The sequence below is a fragment of the Rissa tridactyla genome, chromosome 5 (genome assembly GCF_028500815.1).
Source record: "Rissa tridactyla isolate bRisTri1 chromosome 5, bRisTri1.patW.cur.20221130, whole genome shotgun sequence".
NCBI lineage: Eukaryota > Metazoa > Chordata > Aves > Charadriiformes > Laridae > Rissa > Rissa tridactyla.
The window spans coordinates 75,864,576-75,890,827 of record NC_071470.1 but is presented as its reverse complement, the minus strand read 5'-3'; the positions used below and the strand labels follow the sequence as shown (position 1 = coordinate 75,890,827).

General features: G+C 42.7%; 2 protein-coding genes across 7 annotated transcripts in view; both read left to right on the top strand.

Moving 5' to 3' along the window:
* The first annotated feature begins 296 nt into the window (after positions 1 to 296).
* SPP1 (secreted phosphoprotein 1) lies at positions 297 to 4,910 on the top strand. Its single transcript, XM_054202105.1, has 7 exons — positions 297 to 429; positions 1,683 to 1,749; positions 1,853 to 1,903; positions 2,822 to 2,935; positions 3,076 to 3,120; positions 3,387 to 3,638; positions 4,136 to 4,910. The coding sequence occupies exons 2-7, from the start codon at positions 1,696 to 1,698 to the stop codon at positions 4,541 to 4,543; spliced, it is 924 nt and encodes a 307-aa protein (XP_054058080.1). The 5' UTR covers positions 297 to 429; positions 1,683 to 1,695; the 3' UTR covers positions 4,544 to 4,910.
* A 269-nt stretch (positions 4,911 to 5,179) lies between these two features.
* Positions 5,180 to 26,252, top strand: part of PKD2 (polycystin 2, transient receptor potential cation channel) — a 37,541-nt gene continuing 16,468 nt past the window's right edge. For 5 of the 6 annotated variants that reach the window (XR_008466530.1, XR_008466529.1, XM_054202091.1 and 2 more), the window contains exons 1-9: positions 5,180 to 5,714; positions 12,609 to 12,722; positions 16,200 to 16,333; positions 16,695 to 16,945; positions 17,690 to 17,914; positions 18,488 to 18,716; positions 22,025 to 22,195; positions 23,349 to 23,530; positions 24,562 to 24,682. Coding sequence is in view for 4 of the 6 variants with exons in the window: in XM_054202091.1 (XP_054058066.1) it covers positions 5,195 to 5,714; positions 12,609 to 12,722; positions 16,200 to 16,333; positions 16,695 to 16,945; positions 17,690 to 17,914; positions 18,488 to 18,716; positions 22,025 to 22,195; positions 23,349 to 23,530; positions 24,562 to 24,682 (1,947 nt within the window). In the remaining 2 variants the exon portion in view is untranslated. Of the gene's footprint in view, positions 5,715 to 5,809; positions 9,632 to 12,608; positions 12,723 to 16,199; positions 16,334 to 16,694; positions 16,946 to 17,689; positions 17,915 to 18,487; positions 18,717 to 22,024; positions 22,196 to 23,348; positions 23,531 to 24,561; positions 24,683 to 26,252 lie in introns of those variants that run through there. The other variant, XM_054202092.1, reaches the window with a different exon arrangement.

The window sequence follows — 26,252 nt, the reverse complement described above, 5'->3', positions numbered from 1 at the left end:
CATGGAAGGTTTCTGGGAAACTGGGCTCTGCCTTTTCACAAAAGGAGGACAGACGTGCCCTGAAGTCCTCCTACACGATACCAAATGCTGTGCATTCAACAGACCTGCTGGTTAATGATCTTGCCCATAAGTAATGTTTTAACCATAGAGTAGCTTTTGTTTGCTTCAAAAGCCACAAAGCCAAAGAGGAAGTGTAGGAGAACGTGGGCAGGATGGTGGCCAGGAGCCTCATGACCTCATCTTTTTCCGCCACACAGGGATTGGTGGCCATGGCTGGGACAGGGTTTAAATTCCCCGAGGTCGGAGATGTCAGGCAGTCAGGGGACGAAGGGAGAAAGCCAGAGCTGCTGGTAGCCAACTGGCTGGAGCTGCTGCTGGGATCACTAAGAGCGTTCTTGTTGCAGCTGACTCTTCCAGCACCAGAAAAAGGTAATTTTTTACTTTTTTACTTGACATGTACCATTCTGTCTGCAGCTTTAGTCAAGGAAGCATTGGGCAGGAGATCTTTGAAAACTGCTTCACTAGACAGGGATGTTTGATGTTTCCCTGTGGAAAAAGGTTTGCTTTTACAGGAGCAAGGTTGCTTTTGCGATGCAAGGTATTACAGACAATCACAATTTTAAACCTTTGTCCTGATAGACGTTGGGAGTAGGTTACTATAAACCCAAGCGCTGGAAACTCAAAGCTGGTCCTTGAACACAGAAAGCTTCCTCCCTCGTGTAACCACTGCCTGGCAGTGTCCCTGTTTCTCCTGGCAGGCTTGCAGTTTGTGCTGCGCCCTACTGAACGGATGGGACACGCGCCCTTCTCTGTGTAACTCTTGAAATTGCAATACCCCTAACAGAGCGTCCTGTCTCAGGGCCAGCTGTACTAATGTATTTTAAATGTAGTCTTAGTAGCCTTTCTTTCCTGCTATGATTTAGTGAAGTTTTAAATGCCTCTTGTTCATTAATAAATCAGTTTAATTTCTCCGGGATGTTCCTTACCTTGGGAATTGGTCTGTCAGCACCAAAATTTACTGTAGCTCAGCACTCTCCTAATTTCAGCAGGAATCACTCATTTATTAAATTGCTAACGCTACAATGTGAGCAGATATTTCACTTCATCTCTTGCACGGAAACATGGGTTATTCTGTTCAAACTTCTGGAGGGGGAAATAAAGGTCTATCAATAAAAGCAGTTTATGTTCATATAAACTGAATTTACTCACAGTGACTCCAGTTAATAACCCTGAAAACTAGTTTTAAAATAACTGAAAAGAGAATCCAAGCTGAGTTTGTCTTGTCCTGTCTCTTCTGACAAAACGATATTAAATGAATAAAGATAAACCAAAGCTGATTTTACAGCACTCAGTTTTTCACAAAGCTTTTCCTTTGCCAGTGCAAGTTAGTAGATGACAGAAGGAATCCGCTTGCCTTCTCAGTGTGGCTACTCACACTACTGCTCAGCACTTCTCAGTACCGGGTTTTAAAATTCATGAAGCTTTTGAGTTGCTAAGTCATTACAAAACCAGCTGGGTGTCGGGTGGTGATGGACGATAGAGGAAAAAGATTGGCATGGGCAGGTTGAATACTTAGCAGAGAGCTGGTCTCGGCACGGTGAAGCACCCAGGAGAAAGAAAAAGCCTATGGCATTTTTGTGGTATTTTACCTTGTTGACTCACTGTTGCAAAATATTTTCTAGGTAAAACCTCACAATGAAGGTGGAAATTCTGTGTTTATGCCTTATCAGCATCACCGCTGCATGGCCAGTGAGTAAATCACAAATGCATATTACAATCGCTTGCATATTTTCTGTGCATATTAGCAAGAAATTAATACTGACAAATGCTTTGTCTCTTTTCTTCCTTCAAGGTGAGTAAATCCAAGCAGCATGCCATTTCTGCCAGCTCTGAAGAAAAATATGTAAGCTCCTTTTGTCTTTCTATTCATTTTCTTTAATAAATTATTTTTTATTATTCTTTTCTCTAATACACATTGTCCGATACTTGTTTTATGATTGTAGCTGCTTGCAGAACATGTTCTCACCTGGCTGTTATGAGCCAGTTTCTCAGGTAGCCAAAGCAGAGAGCCACTGATGTCAGTAGACTTTTGCTACGTTAGGCGTCCTGATTTTTGTTAGCTGAATCTCTGAATCAGGACTAGAAACCTTTTTTCTTAATGAAAAACGTGTAAACTGTCAGTTAAAAAGATTAAAGGACTGTAGCATGGCACAACTACTATAACCCACATTCATTAGTGGGGAGCAGATGACAATATTTGGTGTTGGAGGAGCACTTTAATCCAATTCCCATGATTTCTTGGAGTGGTGTGATGAATGCTATTAGTCTTGTATATAGCTATTTGATTTATTCTCCATCGCCAACTCCTCCCCATGCCAAATCAATTCTTTGCTCTGAGAATCAGCTACTGCATTTAGTTTAGAGTTTTCCTGATGGGGGAGATAAATCACTCTTGGGAAAAGGACCTGAGATTAGCAGAAACGATGGACAGGAGATAAAACTCCAAATTTCACTCGAAAAAAATGAGCTGGAGAAACTGATCGGAACTTCCCCAGCTCTGCCAGTGTGAGAGGGACATCTTCTGTATTATATTGTTTGGATATAATGTTCATCTGGGATGACGGCTTGTTCTGAGTCCTCTTCCTGCTGCAATTAATTGCTGAGGACACATCCTGTACAAAAGGAGTGTGTATTGCAGATGCCACATCTGCCTGAAAACAGAGGTTGTGAGGCAGGCAGCTTTGCCTGCTCCTGCATGCTCCTTTGTGGATTACAACACACACACACACACACACATACATTATTTTTTTCTCTCTTGAAGGACCACAGAGGCCATCACTCACACAGATATCATCATCATCACCACCACCATGGGAATTCTCAGTTTTGGGAGAGGCTGCAGCACCCACAGAATGACCTGGCGTCACCTCAGCAGGTATGGGCAACTAACTGGAAAAGAAAGAGCATCTCTCAATGCCAAGATTAGGATTAAGTGCTTAACGAATAGCCAATATGCTGATCAGCTCTACTGTACATGGCTTTGTGTGCTAATAGTGAGTTGTATGTTATTTTCAGACTCTCTACTCTTCAGAAGAAAGCGTGGATGACCCAGTACAACCGGTAAGTGTTTTAAACAGCAAAATGTCAGCTGAATGCTGCCGGGCAGCCGGTGTGTAGCAGCATTTATTTTCCGCAATCAAATGCAGTTCTTGTGGTCACATCTCTCCCTAAATGAAACAAAGCTTCAGGCGGGGTGAGGCAATTTCAGAGCAATTCATGCATGTAGCTCCTCAGCAGTGCATAAGCCCTGGATCAGCAGGACAGATACCAGTCTGCACATCTCACATATATGTTCATTTGCCTGATGCATAATCAATGTTTTCCAGCACTTCCCTGATGTGTCAAGCAAGAGCCATGAAGATGTGGATGATGACGATGACGATAACGACTCCAATGACACGGATGAATCCGATGAGGTTGTCACGAGTTTTCCCACAGACATTCCAGTAACAGTACCCTTCCCTCCTTTCCCTTTTACCCGGGGAGACAACGCTGGCAGAGGCGACAGCGTGGCCTACAGGATGAGGGCAAAAGCCGCAATGGTGAAGTCTAGCAAGCTCCGCAAAGCTGCAAAAAAGGTGAATAGCGCTGAGCAGTGGGTACCCAGGTTTTTGGAAAAGGGTAGTGAACATGAAAATGGAGATGTTATTTTATGGGAAAATTGAGATGTTATTTTATTGGTGGGGGGAAGGCAGGCATAAATGAAGGAATGTATTTCCTTTCTCTGGAGAGAGAAAAGCAAATCAGGGGGTATCTATGGCCAGAGGGCTGTGGATGTGCCAAGGCGGGAGCATAGCACGCTGCTGCAAGCTACGCAATACTGCAGTTTGCACTATCATGATGTACTTGCACACATGAAATCTGAGGCAAGGATCAAACTTGAGTTTCTTGTAATGTGAAAAGTTCATGTAACTCCATAAAAGACCACAGTGTCTCCAGGCAGAGATATATCATGCAGGCTTTGAGTGTCCCTGCAGCCCACGCAGCTTGCTTTGGTGCAGTATGGCAGCATCTGTTGACAGATCAGTTCCTCAGGAGTGACAATGGCTCTTTCTTCTTTTCCTTTCTAACACAGTTCATTGTGTATGATGCCACCGAGGATGATGACAGCGCCCTTGATGCAGACAGCCAGCAAGCAGGGCTGTCCCGGGAGGATTCTGCTGCCCGCCGCTCCCTGGAGAAGCATGCCATCAGCAGGGAATGGCCTGACAAGAGCCACGAGCAGGACAGCAGTGAGCTGGACAGCCAGCAGCGTTATCGGAGCGTGGAAAACGACAGCCGGCAGAAATTCGACAGCCATGAGGCGGAAGGACATGATAGCAAGGCTAGTATCAGAGGGGATAGCCACCAGAGCATGGAAAGCAGGGAGAGTCAGGTTCGTGTTTCAGCTGAGATCCCCGACGATAACAGCAATCAAACATTGGAGAGTGCCGAGGATGCTCAAGATCATCACAGCGTTGAAAATAACGAAGTCACCCTTTAAAGGGAGACAAATGTAATGTTTCCCTTCTTTTTCAATTCCTACCTAAGGGGAGGGGGGAGTAGCTTCATTTCGGGTAACTGTTTGTAAATGTAGAGCGCGTGGTGACTTTTCGGGCTTGGGGCAGCTTCTTTACCCAGTGGCCTCCCCTCGGCCGCCAGCAGTGCCAGCCATCTGCGTTGTGCCGGCCTCGCGGGATGCAGGCGGCAGAGGCATGGGGAAGCGAGGCGAAGGCTGTCGGAGGCACAGAATGAGCGTTACCTCTCTGGCATGCTGCTCTCTGTACTGCCAGCCTGTATTTTGCTGTAACTGGATTTAAATAAAAACACAAAACCCAAGACCTGCGGGCTGCATTACTGTTTGCCAGACTGGGGCAGCGGGGGAAGCTTTCGGGCTGCATGAGAAGCTTTAATACCTCTTCTCCTTAAAATTATGCTAAATAGCGGCTCCCCCGGCAATTTATTAAGTGGTTAAAACCCCTTCGCGGGGCCTCCTTCCGCTTTTGCCGAGGGTGAGCAGCGAGCTGGCCTGAAATACCCGGCGCCGGCCCCTGCACCGCTACCGCCTCAGGGCTTCCCGCCTCAGGGCTTCCCGCCTCACGGCTCGGCTCGGCTCGGGGCTTCAAGCCTAACGGCCACGCCTCTCTCCGAGGGGATGTGGAGGGAGGGCAACTACATCTCCCTCCGTACCCCGGGCTTTCCGGGCCGGCGCCGGAGGGCGGGGAAGGGGCGGAGGCGGCGGCGCTCCGCCCCGGGCGGCGGCGAGCTGATGGCGGGCCGCGGAGGCTGCCGGCGCGGACGGGAGCAGCTGGAGCTGGAGCGGCTGGGCGAGGCGGCGCGGGCCGGCTCCTGCCCGCCGTCGCCGCCGCTCTCTGCCTGCTCGCGGCAAGCCTGGAGCCGGGACAACCCGGGCTTCGAGCCCGAGGAGGAGGGGACGGCGGCGGCGGCGGCGGGGCCGGTGCTGGAGATGGACGTGGAGTGGGGCAGCCCCGCGGCCGGCACTTCGTCGTCGTTGGGCAGCGGTGCGGTGGGTCAGGGCGGCGGCGGGCGGCGGCAGCGGCGGCTCCCCGCGGGGCGCGGCGGGGCAGAGGGGCCGAGCCGCCACCAGGTACCGGCCGACGGCGCCGCGCCCCGCCGAGCGGCCTGGGCCAAGCGCCTGGCGCGGCGGCTGCGAGGTGAGAGCCTCTGCCCCCCTCCCCTCCACCCTCTGCCCTGGCCTCTCCTGCCGGAGCGGACTACAGGGCTCCGAGTCGCTCGGCTCATGTAGCTCGAGTGCCTTTTCCTGTAGTCTGTCGCCGAGAGGAACGTTTATGGGTTGTTTGTAGTCCTTTTGCCTTTTCTTCCATCCAGCCTTTTGCTGCCTGCCCTCTTTTTCCACTATCCGTGTTCTTTTTCCATCTCCTGTCCCCCCCCCCCCCTCAACGCACATCCATATTCTGATCTCTGTCCTGGCTATGCCCGCAGCACGCACAAATGCACACACACCTCTCTCCTTTCCTCTGGAGGATAGAGCTCTCTGCCCTCCAGGTCTTAGTCCTGGCTGATTCCGGTGTAAGAGACTCTCCTGAGTAGTTTTTGGATACATGTGGCTTTTCCAGTCAGGTCTTTGGAGAGTTGGAGCAGTAAACTTGTCTGTCTTTCTTTTTCAATGCTCTCTGTCCTATAAAAGAAGTAGTTAGGATGGCATTCGTGCTTAGACTGGGGTTGTTGGGAGGGCGTTTTGTTCCCTTTTGCTTTTCTGCGGTGTTGCACAGTGCCTTGGAGCTGCCCTCAATTGTTGAGAGCTGCCCGTTGATGCACAACTACTGACTGGGGACGTAGTTTGGAGCATCAGCGGGAGCACATCGAATGAGCATTTGGAGTGTCATTCTAAGCTGTGTTAAGTCTGTGCTTGAGCTGCCCCTGTACAAAGTTGATTTGACGCAGCAGAGAAAATGGTGGATGGGGCGTTCTTTGGATTCAAGGTTGTGGGAGCCCATGCGAGGAGCCCCCCTTCCTTTTCAGAGAGGCTTAAAACATCAGCATCAAATCGTGAGGATTTTAAACACGGGATTTGTTTAAGTATCAGACAAAATCTTTATAGTTATAAAGCTGCAGGAAAAGTTTTTTAAACCATGTTTAGAAAATAAGGTTTCTTGTAAAATGTATTTTTTCTGAAGTGATAGATAGTACTGTTACTGGCTGGCACAGCATCAGCAGAGATGTCAAAACGAGCTTGATTTTAAGGAGGGGCTTGCAGATTAGGCTATTGTACGTCCTGTATGTCTTCACTTTGATTTTCATGTGCATTCAAAAATCATTTGCTGTAATGATTTGTCTGTCTTCAGCTGTCTTGCACCAAAATAAATCCCTCTTGATCATTGCAGTGTTTTACTTGGATGCAAATCGAACTTGCAGAGATTATGGAATAGAGCTTGTTTTCTTTTTAGCAGATCTTGTTGGGAGAGTGTTCAATGAACTAAGTAACTTCATAACAAGAGACCAGAATGGCCAGGAAAAAAATATCAATGATAATTGTGTTATGCGTGAACTGGCACTGCTCTGTTTTTGGTCTTCAGTGGTCTATTTAGTTTAGTCTGTGGCTGAGATATGTAAATTCCTAGGAAAGGAGCTGCTTTGTATGGAGAAAGGGAAGTCCTTTTATAAAAATTCTTATCTAATGGACTGTTTGGATGCTCCCCTTACACTAGTTGTTGCTGAGGAGGAACGTCCTGCATACGCTTCTAACAGTGGTGAAAGATAGTGGTGTTTGGATGTGAGGTGAGTGTGAGAGTGACTCTGTCATCACAACTGGCATAAGTTGCTACTGTTTTATCTCTGTCATGGTTTCTGCAGTAATAATCAAAACGGATTATCCTTACTAGGACCAGTTTTGGTGCTGGTTTCTGATCCATTTTGAACCTGAAGGCAGAGCTTAATAACGTGATTTGTGTAAGGTTAGAATATTCGCAGATGGAAAGAATGAAGGTCCATCAGACAGACTTCTTTATTCTCTCCCTCCCCCCCATGAGATACCATGCTAATGCAGGCTTTGTAAAATGCTTGGTTTAATCATCTGTAGTTCATCTGAGTCTACAGTCTAGGCTTGGTTTTGGGTGCAGGAAGGTTGCTTATTATTGTGCTTTTTTTCTAGTAGTGTTTTTTGGTTTTAAGCCTATATATGTATTTTCACCTTGTTCAGCTGAGCAAGCAGTGTAACCAAGAGGAACCGGCTTTTGGTGAAGCTGTGTGCTGTGCTGGCAGAATGAGCTCAGCTGAGTCTTCATCGGCATCAACATCAGGCAGGTGTTGCCAGAGAAGATGTTCTGGCCCTGATAGATGGATCCCTGGCCTGTCCTGCTGCCTAAAATCAATGTATCTTAGGCTAGAGCAACCAGTTTGGGAGCTGATGAACATCCATAGCTTCAATTTTTAATTTCTGCTTTCAGGCTGAAGGATCAGGACCACCTTTGACATGGTGATATTAAGCATCCTTTCGACGGGTGTGGTTCTCTTTACACTACTGGGTATGAGCTTATTAATCAAGTGCACGCTGTGTGGAGAATGACGCAAAGTTACACATTCTTGCAGTGCAAGAAAACAAAAAAGAATATTTTCAATAATGGCTGCCTCTTGCTGTTCGAGACAGTGTACAATGGTAGTATTCTATTTTTAGCTGTAAAATGAAAAGACTTGGTTTCATGTTCTAGGAATGTTCTGAGTGGATTTATCCCTGTGGTTACTATCCACAGTTTCTGCTGATTTCTGACCTGCTTAACACTGTGTGTTTATAGGCAAGTGTAGATGAAGTTCCTGTACTAGACAGATCCTTTTCTTGCTCGTTCATGAGAATGTTGCCATTAATTCATAGGCACAGTAAATGGCCAGGTGTGACTTGTGCTGTGGAGGTACCGCAGGGTGCTGTACTTGCCTGCTGCATAGGTACTAGCCTTCTCTGAAGAATGTGATTGCTGCAGGCTGCACAGCGAAAGGGCTGATTTCAAGCCTGAAGTTAATACAGAGCCCTTGAAGCATTACTGAGGTTTTAATACTGGAAAGAGCACTCAGTAGTTCTTTTGACATTTCATGGATAGCCGTGAGGATCTTTGAAGACTGGAAAATGGCATTCTCAGTTTTATTTCAAGATCACTAGAGGAAAGTTAGCATAGAGTTATTTAATTAAATGCCATTTTGCTAGACAGTATTCAACAAGAGGGATTAATCCTTTGGATATGAAAAGTGATAGTGTTACCACAGCTAAACAAGTTGCCGCTCATCAAGTGGGGGATATCGAACGACAGCTTACACTTCTCTTGTTGTCAGTTGTGAAATAAAAATGCAGACAGGATTTAAGGTAATGGGATTTTGGTAATTGCAACTGTAGGGTAGACTGTAACAGAAGTCACTAAGTGAATAGGAAGTCAATTACTTCACACTACCTGTTTTTTAGGTTCTTCTCTTTGTGGATCCTTTTCAGATTCTAACGTGAGTCTCTGTGAAGTAATTTTAGTCCCTCTAGTTCTGTAGATCTCTTCAGCAAACATCCCAGATACTGAGGGGAGAGGAGGGGATGAATATGCAACTCTGTCAAGGAGAAAGTCATCAAAAGTTTTGACGGGTAAGAGCAAAGTCCGTTTCCAGAGCCAGGCTGGAAGGGTAATCTGCCCCTCAGAGCTGTCACCTGGCCATTCACATGCATCAGTACTAAGGAGTGTATGTGGGATATTTCTTGAAAGATTTCCGTAGTTAGTGTTAAACAGAAGTATCAAATATCATTTCCAGTCACTTACTAATTGTTAACGTTCATGAGGAATGCACTGTTACATTTTTACTGAGTTGAACTAATGCAGGCTTCAGTTGTACCTTACTAAGGATTGTGCAACTGCATTCTGTTGTTGTTTTGGGACAAAGCGTCTTTGCCCAAGGGTCACTTTTCCTCTCCTTCCAGCCCCATTCTTTGCCCAGCATCTGAGCTTCTGTGTGGGCAGAGCTGTTAGTGATATGTATCTTGGCTTGAGTGCTTTCAGAACTTAAAAGACTTTTACATAAATCTGAATGACTTTGTATGCATTCTGTAAATTATAAACTTGGCTTTATGATTATGTAGGTATATGTAAGTACATATACTTTATATATCTTACATGTGTGTATATATATATATATGTATATAACATTTTTTGTATGCGTAAACAGAAAGATTTGAATTTCCTGTTTTACCTAACAAGCTAGACTCTTTATTGTACAATGAAATTTCATCCGTGTTTGTTTGGGTTTTTTTCACTTGCATTTGATCATAATTTTTTGATAAGTCTTCTGAGTTTGTATACTCTTTAGGTAAGTCGTTTGGGCCACAGAATGAGTATGAGAGAATTGTTATTTGCAGATTTCTTTGATAAATGAAAGAGTACATAGATTCTGTCAAAAAGTTGATTAATAGAAAATTTATATAAGGAATGAACTGAAAATGATTAATCAAGGCTAGGAACTAAACGTTTTTGGTGCTTGCAGTTGATGTCAACTGAAATCCGGCACTGCTTACTGCTACTATTATTGATGCATTTAAACCATTATTCTAATAAGACAAAAAGGGGAATAATCTATATATCTTCTAAAAACGTAGCAACTAATGAAAGCTTTGAGCTAGCTGACAGGCAAATCCTGAGTTCATTTAACACAAAGATCAATGTATGATCTCTGGTGCTGGGTTTGATTTGTGGTTTTTTTTTCCTTCACATATAACTTTCTGTTCCTTGCTGACTTGATTCCTGATTATTCTAATATGACAGAATTTGAGCTTGCAGGCTTTCTGCTCACCACATTTCTTATTGGTGAGTAATGTGCTGACAGCCGGGACTCGGCGCGCTTGCCAGCTTAGCTCACTGGCTGTTCCAGCCTTTTCGTCCTCTCTTCCGTAATGTTTTCCTGCCTTTATTATGAGGGTTGCTAGTGCAACGTAGTGCTGCGTTAGAGCCTGAATTTGAGTTCTTTATTATTAGTGACTCTGTGAATGTGCTTGGGTTTGTGTTTCTGTCTTCAAGGATGACCTAATGGTGAGGATTTTGCATTCTGTGTAGCAAACTTGCAGTCTTTATCTGTGAATTTTCAGACCTAGCCTTAAAGAACAGCTTTGAAAAAGCTCTCCTGTTTTGGGGGTTGACACTAGTGAAGGTTTTAAGTTACTAATTAAGAGTGTGAACAGAGATTAATACTAGGACTGTTAGTGCATGCTGTGCCTATGCTAGAGAAGTTTCCTGGTTGGCTTTGTGGTTAGGTCACAACTTAAAAATGTGGTAGCTGAAAGGCTTCTAAAAACATCTAATACCTTTTTTCTTTTTTTTTTCTCCTGAATACACCTCGTATTTACAAGTAGGGGGAAGAGTTTCCCTATTCCCATCTCTTTGTTAGCAAATTAAGCTCTGCAGCAGGCAAATGAGCCCTTGTCCATCTTAATCTTACAGCAGTCGTTGCAAAGCAACTGAACTCTCATTTTGTTGTCAGTTTTATAACGTGTTTTGGCTATCCCTTGTTGCTGTTCCATTTGACTTCAAATTACAGTGGTATGTTTGATGGATCAAAGGTTTTTTTTCTTAGGGAGTTTGACATTACTTCATTTCCATCTACTGAGAATGTAAAGCATGTTTTAAAGGGTTGTCCGTTTAAAATACCTGAAAAGGAAAAGGGTGGAAGTTTGGTGCGCTTCTGTAAGAGTGAATTGCTATTTTTATATGCTTTCTTTCCCACCGTAAACCAAGGTCAAATCGCCTTGCTTTATTTAGGCTTAAATGAAGAGAAGTTTCTTGAAGGTAGCAGTTCTGGTCTGAACATCAGCAGCTGTTCCCAGCTTTTTTTCTGCTCTGTATTAGGAAATAAGTATGGTGGTTACTAATTGCTTTTTGTCCCAAGATCACAGTATCACAGAATGGTGGGGGTTGGAAGGGACCTCTGGAGATCATCTACTCCAACCCCCCTGCCAAAGCAGGGTCACCTAGAGCAGGTTGCACAGGAACGCATCGAGGCGGGCTTTGAGTATCTCCAGAGACGGAGACCCCACAACCTCTCTGGGCAGCCTGTGTCAGTGCTCTGTCACCCTCAGAATAAAGAAGTTTTACCTCATGTTGAGGTGGAATTTCCCATGTTTCAGTTTGTGTCCATTGACCCTTGTGCTGTCACTGGGCACCACTGAAAAGAGTCTGGCCCCATCCTCTTGACACCTGCCCTTTAGATATTTATAAGTATTGATGAGGTCAGTTATTTCTGATGGTTGTTTCTTTTAGAGACTTGGTTTAAAAGGTCCTTTTGCTTTTCTGTTACCCTTTTGGAAGGGATCACCAAAGTTAGTAACTTCTGTCATCTTGAGAATGTCAAGTATACGAAGCTAGTAACAGGCAGCAGTAGTTCAGCTGATGCGATTGCCTAGTTTGACAGCTAGATGGTAGTTGCTCATTTAGGCTGCTGGTAATGTTGCAATGATAACTCTGTTGTGCAGGGAAAGAAATTATGTAGAAATACTCACCAAGATCCCTGCTGTGTCTCTGTTGGACGTGCCTTGCCTATTTGGGAGAGGAAAGTTGTGATTTGTTTTCTTTAAAGTATGTTTTACTGACATATCCTCCTCTCAGATAGAAAGTTCGTTAAGACTTCTAACAAAGGTTTGATACTAAGCGTGTATTTTCATTCATCTAACAATGATTTTCGTATTTAAAAAAAAAAAACAAAACAAAACACTGCACTTCATTTCTTGAAGGGTGGCTATCTGTGCATGTCTTTGTATACTTGTATCTGTTTTCATACCATGTGGTTTTAAGTGACAGCACTTCCCAGGAAATCTCCAGTAGATTCTGGTAGGGCTCTGCTGAGCTGTTACTAAATTATTATGGTATCTCATGAATAATTAATATTGCCTTGGGCCCTCTTCAGCCTATGGAAGAAGAGTTTGTTCTTGCTTGAACTTAGATCAGTTTAAAATCCATAACAGAACCTGCAGCAGAAATGACGTAGGCTAAACTTTCGAAACCGCTTAACTTATTATGTCACTTGTGTATCTAGTATCAGACATCTGAGTACATCATTATACGTGTTTTCCTTTTAAGGTCTGTGGGGGACAAGACTCATGGAAGAAAGCAACACCAGCAGAGAGCGATATCTGAAAAGTGTTCTGCGGGAGTTGGTTACGTACATGATTTTCCTTGTGGTCTTGTGTGTCTGTAAGTACCCTGCAGCTCTAATGCATCCCATTCTGTGCTATCTGTGATTCCAGAACAAAGGCTGTTTCAGTGACGTGGGAGAAGAATTAACGGGCAGGCGTGTAGGGAAATATTTGAAATTAAATCTTTCTCTTGTTTCTGCGTATGGATTGTTGCTTGAGATTTAAAATACTGCAACTTTCTGTGCCTTATCAAGTGTTGAACGTTTAAGCAGGATGATAATATTCTTTGTTTTTAGGGAGCATTTTTTTAATGTAGTTCCACATTGCAATGTTTGTGCTATTCATTTTGAAATCACTGAACAGAACTGCTTGCTACATGGGAAGAGTAGGAGTTAGTCATCTAGGACAAAAAATTCAATTAAATCACTAATTTTCAAATTTACCACCAAGCTTATGTACAAATCATTCTAAGAATAGAAGTTCTTGATTGTAGCTGGAAAGGTAGAGATAATGCTAGCTACTTAGAAATATCTGATAATCTGTGTCTGCATGATGTTGTATGTTTTAAACGCATCTGCAGCCTATATGTACTCAAGTGTATATGGATCACAGACTTCCATAATTTAAGTGTATCATTGGTTTTGTTGTCTATGATATCATATGAAGTATCGTACCACTATAAAACACAGAACAGAGTAACATTCAACCTACTTTTTTAAAAAATTATTATTATTTTATTTTATTTGGCTTTTAAGTAGGTGACTGCTTTAAGGTAGATGCTCTAGAATCGACACTGATGATAATGTTAGCAGATTCTACTAAATACAGACTTAGTACAGAAGCGAGGAGCTTGATGGATCTGCAATTTCATATGCAATAATATTGCTGGACCCAAATGGATTTTGAGAAAGCAGTCCTGGGCTGCATCAAAAGAAGCATGGCCAGCAGGTCGAGGGAGGTGATTCTGACCCTCTGCTCTAATGAGACCCCACCTGGAGTACTGCGTCCAGATCTGGAGTCCTCAACACAAGAAGGACATGGACCTGTTGGAACAGATCTAGCAGAGGGCCACGAAGATGATCAAAGGGCTGGAGCACCTATGCTATGAGGACAGGCTGAGAGAGTTGGGGTTGTTCAGCCTGGAGAAGAGAAGGCTCCGAGGAGACCTTATAGCGGCCTTCTGGTACCTAAAGGGGGCCTACAGGAGAGATGGGGAGGGACTCTTTGTCAGGGAGTGTTATGATAGGACGCGGGGTAACGGCCTTAAACTGAAAGAGCGTATATTTACATTGGATATCAGGAAGGAATTCTTTACTGTGAGGGTGGTGAGGCACTGGAACAGGTTGCCCAGAGAACTTGTGGATGCCCCATCCCTGAAAGTGTTCAAGGCCAGGCTGGATGAGGCTTTGAGCAGCCTGGTTTAGTGGCAGGTGTCCCTGCCCGTGGCAATGGGGTTGGAACTAGATGATCTTTAAGGTCCCTTCCAACTGGAACCATTCTGTATGATTCTGTGTGTGATCTGAATTTGCTGTTCTTTTCTCAGGATGAAGAAACTTAGTGATGGAGCACAGATGACACAGGATGTTTATCACAGGCCTCACACAGCACCATGAACAGTTGTGACCGGTATAGTGTATCAGTTCTGAGAATGGTCGTCTTTTCTGGCCTTGGGAACTTGAAGCCCTTATACAATTCTATTTCAGGATTTCTAAGGGCATGTTCATATATTTGCACAAAAACAAGCAAGACAATGCAAAATAGAACTTACTATGGAAGTGAAATAGATGTTTTATTTGGTTACTAGGGAAATTAACAAAAAAATCTGCATGTATTAAGTTAATCTTTGGACAGCTGGTATTTTTTAAGCCTCCAATTTTTAGTATGGGCAGTTCTTTTCTAAATGCCTACAATGTCAGTGATCTTTAAGTTGTCATATATTATCAGTTGTAACAGAACAAGGTGATGTTTTTATTTTTAGTGAGAGAGATTTTTGGAGTGGAAAAGAAAATGCAAAACTACATTGGTAGACTGGCTCTGGGAAAGCAAGTCTGCCTTGTTTGTCTGGAGTAGAATTACTTAAAAAAACCCCGAAACTCCAAACCTCAAACTTTATACCGTTGACACAACTGTTTTGGTGTTGTACTGCAAGTGTGGTTATATACTAAATATCATGGTTTTTCCTTCCTGAGTCCTTCAAGAATGCTTACTGCAGGTTTATGGACAAAGTGGTGTAAGACTGCTTGTGGCTGGTGTGCTGTACCGCTAGGAGAGGTGACCAGTGAGGGACTTGAAATGAAAATACAGTGAAACTGATTTCAACAGGAAAAGTTTGACTGCAGGCTGTTAACGATTCGTTTTGCTATAGGAAAATATTTTTGGTAACAGAATAAAGGAAAAGTGCAGTGTGTTAAATATCTACAGATATTGTAAGTCTTTAGTATTTTTCAATTTTACTTTTTAAACTTTTTAATTTTACATGTGAGTGATAACTATGGGACAGACTGATCTGTGGTTTGGCATGCCCTAGGAGAGAGCTTTCCAGTGCAGGCTAAATGCTACAGGCATTTCTTGTACTCTTCTATTTTTGAGAGTATGTATTTAGAGAGAATCCAGGTATTGCATTCTCCTGTGATACATTCCATGTGCCACAGCAGAAGTCTATTAAAAATAGTTCTTGTTCTCTAGTTGCTAAAGAAAACTACATTTTCTTCCCTGTCATAAAATATTTTTATAAAATTGTCAAATTTGATGGAGATTGTTCAGTGTAGACTTAATCTTTCGGGCTTCTCTGAATTTTAGCCATAAAATGCTTTTAAGTGTTTATAGGCAGTAACAGTATCAGTGCCAGAGACTGGTCTCTCAAGCCGTCTTGGCTTGGTACATCACTTTATAATTTATGCTCTGTGGTCCTCAGTTCCCAGTGTGCGGGAAAGCAGTAAACACAAATAGTCATTTATCTTCTGTGGGGAGATTCTCTTAGAAGCACTGCACGTCTTGGGTGGGATTTTATTTTCTAATCATAGGTGGCTAATGTCATTCACGGTGCCCTGCGATATCCTGGTTGACCGTCATTATCTGCTCAAGCAGAGCATAGTTCTCCCGAGGTCTTGTGCCATCCGTGCCAGGCCTCCACGGATGCCTTGGATAGCACAAGTCACCCGAAAAGGCACTAGCTGCCTCTCTTCAGCCTGCTGAATTGTGCCTTTGTTTTTCTTGAAGGTAGCTTTTGTAGAAGCATTAATAATAGAACAAGATGTGGGAAAGAGAACTGAGTATTTAAAACTGATCGATTAGTCTATTCTGCACTGCTTTTTGTATTTTAATCACAATTGAGGGACAAATGCCGCTTGGTGTGGATTTTGTTTTGTTCTGAAGCTTAAACTTTTCAGTGTAAAATCTATACAAATACAACCCGATGTATTCAAACCAAAACAAGGAAAACACTTTTTTTTTGCCTTTTTCCTTTTTTTTTTTTTTTTTTTTCTTTTCGTTCCCCAACCTCTTTACCTCTCACTCCTTACCAAATCTTTTGCAGTGACTTATGGGACAGTGAGTTCCAGTATGTACTATTACACAAGGGTTATGTCACAGCTCTTCCTGGAAACACCTGTATCAAAAATGGAGAAAACTGATTTCAAAACTTTGTCCACAATGGATGACTTCTGGAAGGTAATCTAAAACCAGGTTGTTTTTTTTAATCTCTCTGTTGCTGTGATTTGCTTGTCCTGTCATGGCCTGTAAATTAACCTGCAGGATCTTTTTTCTATTTTGGTAGGGGTTGTGCATGAAGAACTATGTGCACAATGTCAAAGCTACGGAACAAAATAGGCCTTTAATATATGAAAGTTTAGAACCCAGGTAATGCCAGTGGGGCAAGGTAGGACAGGGTTACCTGTCTTTGTAGGACAGGTAACAGTGAGGCCTTGTGTCAGAAAAAGTATCAACTGCAATTCTAACACATCCATGGAATGAAGATTTATAAAACTAGTGCTGGCAACGTGCAAACTAAAATTCTCTCTTCCCTCCCCAGTTCACAGAAGGCCCTTTGTTGGATGGTCTTTACTGGGAGATGTGGTACAACAACAAAACCATGTCAGAAAACAAAAGCTTTATTTATTATGAGAACCTGCTCCTAGGAGTGCCTCGCATTCGGCAGCTGAAAGTGAGAAATGGTTCATGCTCAATACCTGAGGATTTAAAGGATGAAATCAAAGACTGCTATGATGTTTATTCTGTAGCTAATGAAGATACTGCTCCGTTTGGACTTCGGAATGGAACAGCGTACGTAGTATTCCTGTAGACACATTTTTTTTTTTTTCTTCTGACCTGGGTTACGTGGAATTACACAGTAAGTCACTTGGCAGAGGCAACTCTGCGTTTGGTGTATTGTCTGTCTGTAAAACCAGGTACATCCAGAGCAGCTGCCAGTTCTGTTCATGGAGAAACCTTACCGAACTTGGAGAGGACTGTGCTCTTAATCCACTTGAGTTTAGGTGCTGTCCTTGTGCCATTGGTGGCTGTTATGCTTGGGAGACACACTGTGGTCTGAGTGCAGCACTGCAACTCATGAGCACCTGTTCTTTAATTCCAGATTGTATTACTGTAGTGGGTTTCACTGGGTTGTCTTCCCTGGCTAAAAATGGGAGTAGCACTGCCTCTCTTGGAGAACAATGTGTGAATTGAACTGTAAAAGGTTTTGGAGGTGGAACATAGCTACGTAAAGCCCAATTTTCTTTCTTTCCCTGAGGATAAAAATTCTGTGGGAGTGGACTGATGTGTTCTCTTTTCACAATTAATATACTTGTGACTCATCTTTCTATCTTAATTTTGTTGTATTAGTCAAAGGGACTTTGTAAGCTTTTTCTCCAGAGTACATCAAAACTTTCTCCACGTACCTCTTAAATGAAAGCAGCTGTATGTAACTGATAGGGTTTCGTTGGTCAGGCTTTGTTGGTGTCTGGGTTTTTAATTATAATTTGAAAGTGGAAAGACTAATGTGCTCTGTTTCACTTACTTCTGAACTAGTTGGACGTACACCAATGAGAAGGATTTGAATGGGAGCAGCCACTGGGGCTTGATTGCCACGTACAGTGGGGCTGGTTATTACCAAGACCTCTCAAGGACCAGGGAAGTGACAGCTGTACAGATTGCTAGCCTTAAGAACAACCTGTGGCTGGACAGAGGGACCAGAGCAGCTTTCATTGATTTCTCTGTATACAATGCAAACATCAACCTATTCTGCGTGGTCAGGTATGAACAGAACCATGATGGTATTGAAATGGCACAGTGTAGGTTGTAGACTTGGGGTTTTCTCGTGATTGCTTTGTTTTGAGGACATGGGTAAGCGTATGTTTTGTATAAAGGAGACAGACAGCTGAAGTGGCGTGCTTCCCTGTCAAAGAAGTGTGACTCCACGTGGCAGCTGCATTCATCATCTGGAGGCAGTTCTGACTTTCATGATGCCGCAGTGGCTTGGGTGCAGTTTACAGCTGACTTCTGTAGTGAGTTGGCTTATTAAAGTAAATGCAGGGATATACAACATCAGTCGTTAGTTTAGACATCATGAAACAGATGCAGATGAAGACACGTCTTTCTGTCTCTGTTTTCTCACTGTTTTTGAAATGCTTTGGGTTTTAGTCAAAATTGAGAGTGGTTTGGTTTACACTTTTTGTTCTCTGTAGTGTCTTCTCTGAATTGTATGTGGGCTTTTGCCTGTTTCTGTTATTTAAATAATTATGTAAATAAAACCATGTATTGTTTCGTAGTGCTTCTCATCAATGCTGTGTAAATAAAATTTGTTTTCTATGCCTTTTTTAAATGCAGGTTGCTAGTGGAATTTCCGGCAACTGGAGGCCTTGTTACGTCTTGGCAGTTTCAGCCAGTGAGGTTGATTCACTACATCTCCACTTTTGACTTTTTCCTGGCAGCCTGTGAAATGGCATTTTGTCTTTTTGTTCTTTATTATATGGTGGAAGAGATCTTAGAAATTCACATTCATAGACTGCATTACTTCAGAAGTCTCTGGAATTGCCTTGATATCCTTATCATTGTGGTAAGTAATCTTTATAATAAGGCTAAAATTGCTTTCTGAAATGTGCTTTGTGGGAGACGTTAATGACTCAGTATTTCTATTGTGGGTTTAAGGGATAGGGCCCATAATTAGGAAGGGTACCTAGAGTATTGGGCAATTCAGTCTGAATAAGACAATTTTAGTCTGTGTTATAATGTTGGTGTCTTGCAAACTTGCTTGTTCTGTCTTACGTGGCTTCAACCTTCGCATCCTGGTGAAAAGTTACAGAATATTTGTCAGTGTGCTTTTCCAATTTTTGTCTATAAAGGCACAGCCATTGTGGGAGGTTACAAACTCGCCATCATTTCTCTTCTACGTATCTGATACAGACTATTGCTTTCAAGTAAGAAAATGCTTTAATTTAGAGTAAACTTAAATTTAAATATGCTTTAATGTAGTGATCTGCATTTGGAGGAATGGGACTGGAATTTGAATATGTTTGCAAAGAACCACAGAGACTTAACGGGGTATTAAAATACTTAACACTAATGCCAAGTATGAAGAAGTGTCTCAAAATTGTAGAGTGCTAGCAGCTGTCAGGGTTGCTTTCTTGGTTAAGTGGACAGTGTTGCACACTAGTAATCTTGGTGTAGCAGAAAATCTAAGCTTCAAATTTAAAGCTACGTAATATAATTCTCTCTGGATTTATAACAAGCTGAACTTAGCAAAACTATACAAAGCCAGCAGCGCTGCAACAGTTCCAGTCCCACGCTCATTTTATATCTTCAGGCTTGAACAAGTCTATGTCTTGAAGTTAGTATCTGTAATCTAGAGAAATCATACTTGCATCACAGTGCTTTGTAAATGAAGGACCATTTAGGAGGATGTTTACAAGAACCAGGTGCCATTTGGTATACTTAACAGTGGGGGCGGCAATGAGATACTTTGCTGTTACAGTCAGTGAAGTATATTCAAGTGTGAGTGTAAAATTCAGTTCACACAAAGGGTCAAAATTCTATGTTTATACCTTGTCTGAGGGACATTGTTTAAATTTAGGATTATGTACTTTATGACTCTGTATACATGGTGAAGTGTTCACTTACACTGATAAAAAGTTCATTTGCAGAGGTCAAAGGAAGAACCTTACCCATATGGTAAAACTGCAGCTTCTCTGCTGTGGCTTGTTCTGGGGAATACTAGGCAGTCTGTATTCCAGAGAAACTCTAGTACCTTTTTGGCTGCTGCTGTCTCTCTGCTCTTTACTCTTTTTCACCTTTGTCTCTTTGAGTTGTCATCTTTCTTTCCTTGCATTTCCTTCTGTGTGACAGCTTTATTTTTCCGAGCCCGCTAGGCTTCACCATCATCTTGTTCTTCAACTGTGGCAAGGAAAAGATTTCTAAATCTTTTTTCTCCCAGGCCGTTTATCTGTAGTGCAGGACTATAGTGGTTTTGTTGTGAAATGCATTTTCTGATAGGATCCAAACTAGAATTTCTGGACATATCTCAAACAGCAGCTGCTGGGCTGTTAAATTACTCTAGAGTGAAAGGTGGTGAAACCTGGCCCCCTCCGGCCCCCACAGCTGCCTGGCCATAAGCACTAATTTGATCAGTAACCAGCGGGGTTGACACTGAAGGATTGTGAGAAGCTTGTATCAGTGATAATTTTTTTTTTAATATTATTTTTTCTTCCTGGGCTCTGTGCAATCCCTAGCTGTTACTTTCCTGTTTGAAACTTTGGCTTTGTAGTCAGAACACCTTGAAAACAATATATTTGCTTTTACTTAAGGCTCACATTATGGTAGCGCTATAAATAACATAAAGTTCCTCTTATCTTGGAATCATAGAATGGCTAGAGTTGCAAGGGACCTTAAAGATCACCTAGTTCCAACTCCCCTGCCATGGGCAGGGACACCTGTCTCTAGACCAGGTTGCTCAAAACCCCATCCAGCCTGGCCTTGTACACCTCCAGGGATGGGGCATCCACAGCTTCTCTGGGCAGCCTGTTCCAGTGTCTCACCACCCTCACAGTAAAGAATTCCTTCCTAATATTTGATCTAAATCTGCCCTCCTTCAGTTTGAAACCATTACTCCTCATCCTATCACTACCTGATAAAGTTTCCATCCCCATCTCTCCTGTAGGCCCCCTTTAGGTGCTGAAAGGGGCTATAAGGTCTCCCCTGAGCCTTCTCTTCTCCAGGCTGAACAACCCCAACTCTCTCAGCCTGTCTTCATAGCATACATGCTCCAGCCCTTTGATCATCTTTGTGGCCCTCTGCTAGATCCGTTCCAAGAGGTCCACGTCCTTATGTTGGGGGCTCCAGATCTGGATGCAGTACTCCAGGTGGAGTCTTGTGAGAGCACAGTAGAGGGTCAAAATCACCTCTCTCAGCCTGTTGGCCACGCTTCTTTTGATGCAGCCCAGGATGTGGTTGGCTTTCTGGGCTGCAGGCGCACATTGCCAGCTCATGTTGAGCTTCTCATCAACCAACATGCCTAAGTTGTTCTCAGGGCTGCTCTCAAGCCATTCTCCACCCAACCTGTATTTGTGCTTGGGATTGTAGGACCTTGCACTTGTCTTTGTTGAAATTCCTGAGGTTCACACAAGCCACCTGTCAATCAAGCCTGTCCAGTTCCCTCTGGATGGCATCCCTTCTCTCCAGCGTGTTGACCACACCACGCAGCTTGGTGTTGTCGGCAAACTTGCTGAGGGTGCACTCAATCCCACTGTCCATGTCTCCAACAAAGATAAACAGCACCAGTCTCAATACTGACCCCTGAGGAACACCACTTGTCACTGGTTTCCACATGGACATTGAGCTGTTGACCACAACCCTTTGAAGGCGGCCATCTAGACAGTTCCTTATCCACCGAGTGGTCCATCGATCTAAATTGGAGAGACGTGGTTTTGAGACCAGAATGTCACGTGGGACAGTGTCCAATGCTTTGTACACGTCCAGGTAGATGATGTCAGTTGCTCTTCCCTTATCCACCAGTGCTGTAACACCATCATAGAAGGCCACCAGATTTGTCAGGCATGACTTGCCATTGGTGAAGCCACGTTGGCTGTCACCGATCATCTCCTTATTTTCCATGTGCCTTAGCAGAGTTTCCAGGAGGATCTGCTCTGTGATCTTGCTGGGCACAGAGGTGAGACTGACTGGCCTGTAGTTCCCTGGGTCTTCCTTTTTTCCCTTTTTAAAAATGGGCATTATTTTTCCCCTTTTCCAGTCAGCAGGAACTCCACTAGCAGGAATGTCTTAACTTTATCTGATGTGTGTGGCTAAAACAAGTATTTTCAAAACGCTGGTCACCTCTTGTAAATTTGTAACTTTCTTTTGTATCTTTCCCAGCTCTCTGTGGTAGCTATAGGAATTAGCATCTACAGGACATCAACTGTTGATACGCTCCTAAAGAAACTGCTGGAAGATCAGAACTCGTTCCCCAACTTTGAACCTTTGGCGTATTGGCAAATGCAATTCAACAACATCACTGCAGTCACTCTGTTTTTTGTCTGGATTAAGGTAACTCCAAGACACATACCCTTGTTCGAACACTATAATGTAAGCAGTATTCTGAGCTTCGCATGATATATTATTCGAGGTTTTCTCGTGTTTCTCCTAAAATTGGTTGTACGAGAAAGTCAGAGCACAGGGGTAACTTCTTGCAGATTAAAAGCAAGGTTGTAATTTGCCAAAGGTTTAGTCAGCCCTTGTTTGGGTCTAGAAGATGGAGTCAGTGCTAGCGCTTTGTCACAGCAGGCATATAAAGAAATGTTTTTATTACTCCTGAACTGATAAGTCAGTAATTCTTACAGGGTACTGCTTTTTCCTAGCCCGGTTTAACTGTGCCCATTTTATCTATTCAAAACTTCTGAATCGCTAGAAGATTTGGTAAAGCTAGTCCAATTAATTTGAGATATATTACTTTAGCTAAACTTAGTTTCTCTGTTTTATTGCCTCCTTTCTGGTGGTAGTTCTTCTCGTGTCCATACTCATTTCCCTGTCCTCCGTATGTATAAAGTTGCAGAGGAACATTTAGTTAATAAACTGTTTAATGGGGAAAAAATATAAGACCAATGGTAAGTGAATTTCCAAAGTGATGCTTAGGTTTATCAAGCAAGTTAGCTAATCTCTTACTGTTTTATAAGACAAAGTTGCATCTAAATTTTGCATCGTGGTTTAAGAAAAAAAAGTGGCTCATTTATAAGAAAAATTGGTAAACTGCAGAGTAACAGAATAATGCAGGCTGGAGGGGACCTCTCTCTAGTCCAGCCACCTGCTAAGAGCAAAGTCAGCTGTGAGATCTTTTCTCACATTTTACTGCTTCATAGCTAACATCTTCATTCAAGATAGAGAAATGAATAGGCTTTTGGAAGCATTTTGTTAACGCTGCTCTGAAGCCAGGGTGTCAAATAGAGGAGTGAAAAACCAACCAACCAACCCCACACCCAAACCAGAAGTTCGCGTTCTCACGGTATTTTCTTTGCATTTCAAGCCTTGGTGTTTTTTAGGAAGTGCTACATTTCTAAATGTAAACTAACTGACTTCATCTCCAGTCAAATTCAGTAAGATGTCTCGTGTGTAAAAGGCTGGAGGGTGATTTTGTTAAGAAGTTGTTGTCTTCCTTGTCTTTACCAGTTGTTGGTTTGTTCTTTGTTTTTTTTTCTTTCAACAGCTTTTCAAATTTGTGAACTTCAACAGAACAATGAGTCAGTTATCCACTACCATGTCTCGCTGCGTCAAAGATGTCATTGGCTTTGCTATTATGTTTTTTATTATTTTCTTAGCATATGCTCAGTTAGCCTATCTTGTCTTTGGCACTCAAGTTGATGACTTCAGCACTTTCCAGGACTGCATGTAAGTACAAGGATAAAAAATGCAGAGAATTTCTCAGTACACACTGATAAATGGGTTTCGTTGCCCCATCAGAGACCAGACAAATGCTATGATATCCATCTAAACAGATCAGCTGCAGACATATCACTGTTGATGTAGCTCAGTAGCATATGCATTTTTTTATAACATTTTTAGTTCAAAATCTGTCTTTGTTGTGAGATTAAAAATATACTGTAGACAGATTGGTGAACTAAAAATGTCAAGTTTTGGTTGGTGGAAGTGACATGGGTTTTGTGACAGTTGGTCACATTCCTAGGCAAAGCAATAACTCTGTCTTCAGCAGTTTAATGACTATATGCTTACTTACGTTTGTAATGCTTACTGAAATGTTGTGTTGCATAATAATGCTGTGTTCCTGATAGTATGTGCAGTTGGTTGACTCGTAAATGGAGTCCATTTTAGACAGCCAGCTAGTAAATTTGTAAGTATCTGCTGGAATCCAGAGAGAGAAAGGACTTAATATAGGGTTGTTAATCAGTTTTTCCTGTATTGCTTTGGTACAGCATAACCTGATTCTACCTGAGGTAATTACCTGGTTGTTCAGTTATTGATTTCCCCTGCCCCTTTACGTTGGGGCAGCGTTGCAAAAAGTTTCTTGTAGAGAGCAAGACAGCTTTAGAGGGAGAGGCCTGGGGTAGTACGTACACAAGAGGCAGAAGGGATAGGAGAGGGATGGGAGTGGGTCTTAAAGCTTTCACAATGGTAATCGTAGGTTTGCTCTGCTTCCTCTTGCCCCCAGTATCAATTCTGACCAAAAGCCAGAAGTAACCACCCTGGTGTTGTTCTGTGCGTGTGGCATCTGACTGCAAGTTTGGTTATGCTTAGAGATGGGCTTGAGGAATTGACTGTTGCAGTGCCTGATAAAGTATTACAGTAGCACAGACCTCTCTGCTGCCCGTCAATCAGACTGTTAGGGTGAAATAGTTTGAGAATTCTTGCACGGCTCCAAAAAGTGTTTTGTTTCAACTCCTGGATGTGTTTTGTTTTTTAAGATTTACTCAGTTCCGCATCATTTTGGGAGACTTCAACTTCACAGAGGTTGAAGAAGCTAATCGAATTTTGGGACCAATTTATTTCACTACATTTGTGTTCTTTATGTTCTTCATTCTTTTGGTATGTACACCTTTGTTTATGCGGGGTGGGTAGGTGGCCATTCTGGCAACTCTTGTTCTTTGATTTCTACTGCTACCTGGGGCTTTTTTTGATAACGGTGAGCGTGCAGTCCATGTAGGGGCCTGGCTGTTACATGGCCAGTCATTACACTCTTTCATTTTTCCTTAACTTAAAATAGATTTGCATTGTATGTTTGTTGCCATTCCCATATAGTGCTCCACACTGTGGGTTTTTTTTAAATTTATGTTTTTTTATCATTATAAAGCATTTTTTATTTCTAAAATCTGAATAGTGCCTGGTTGGCAAACACAGCAAGCTCGTATCTTTTGGTCAAAAGTAGCTGTAATGTTCCATACAGGCTCCTGGTTTGTAAAGCGCTCTAATGCGTGGCTGGCTGTGTTTACAACAGCCTAGTTCATGCAGGTGCCATGCAGCTTGTCTGCTAGAAAAGCCTAATTCATCACCAGTGCAGCAGCTTTCAGATAAGCAGGTTTGCCTGCAAAGGCCTCTCTTCTGTCATCTTCCTTCTTCAGGGCAGAGTTGGGCCCTGTCTTTCTCACCTTCCCAGTACAGATTACCTGTGCACTTTTTGACAAACAGGAGGATAAAAAGCTCAACTTATCTGAAAGGCAGCATATAGACGTGATGGTCTGACAAATAAATTCAAACAGTCAGTATTTTGTGAGGGAGTATTTCTTTTGTATACTGTCTGTTAATACTAGCACTGAATTCATATTACAGTCTTAATAATAATTTGTATAACAAAGTGGAGGGAGGAGATTTCTCTTTTAGAAACACAGGAGCCCAAGTAAATTAATTTTTTTTTATGCCAATAAAAGTGAAAAGCCCCAGTATCTTCTACCTGGATGCATTTTTCTGTTAGTTTGGTACCAACATTAATATATACAGTAATTCTGTTTCTAATGATATCACCAGACAGCAGCTGTTACGTGAGCAAGAAATCCTCAGATTATTCCCCAAACCATATGTCTTGCTGATTTGATAAATGTGGCAAGCCTTAAAGCAGGATTTTACTAACCTTAAAATACTACAACAGTCCTGTATCATCATACGTTTTAGTTATTTAATGACCCTTGTACTTAATGAGGCTTTTTATTATTCTTTGAGATGAGGAGAAATGGCATACAGATATTATCTGTGGGAGAAGACTTCGTCTTGGCTGTACACTAGTAAGGAAGCAGAGAATATGAAGTGTTCAGTGAGAGAGACCGGTGGTCAATCGGAAAATAACATATGGGTCACTCTGGCCAAAGAAGCACATGAAGCGGGTTTTGAAGCACCTCACAAAATCCAGAGGAGCAGAGGCTGGTGTCCCGCAAGGGGAAGAAATATTTTTTTTCTAAGGGTTACCAGAAAGCACTGGAGTATGAAGGCACAGCAGGTTATCCAAAATACTCGTTATAATTTGTGTGCTTATTAATATCTGCACATCCTGTCATGTGGCTGGAATGAAATGTTGCTGTTGAGATCAGTCTGAGACCTGGAAACTAAGTTAGAGAAGATGGGCAGGAAGCACCAACTCTTAACGTTGCGCAGCTGAAAGCAAAAC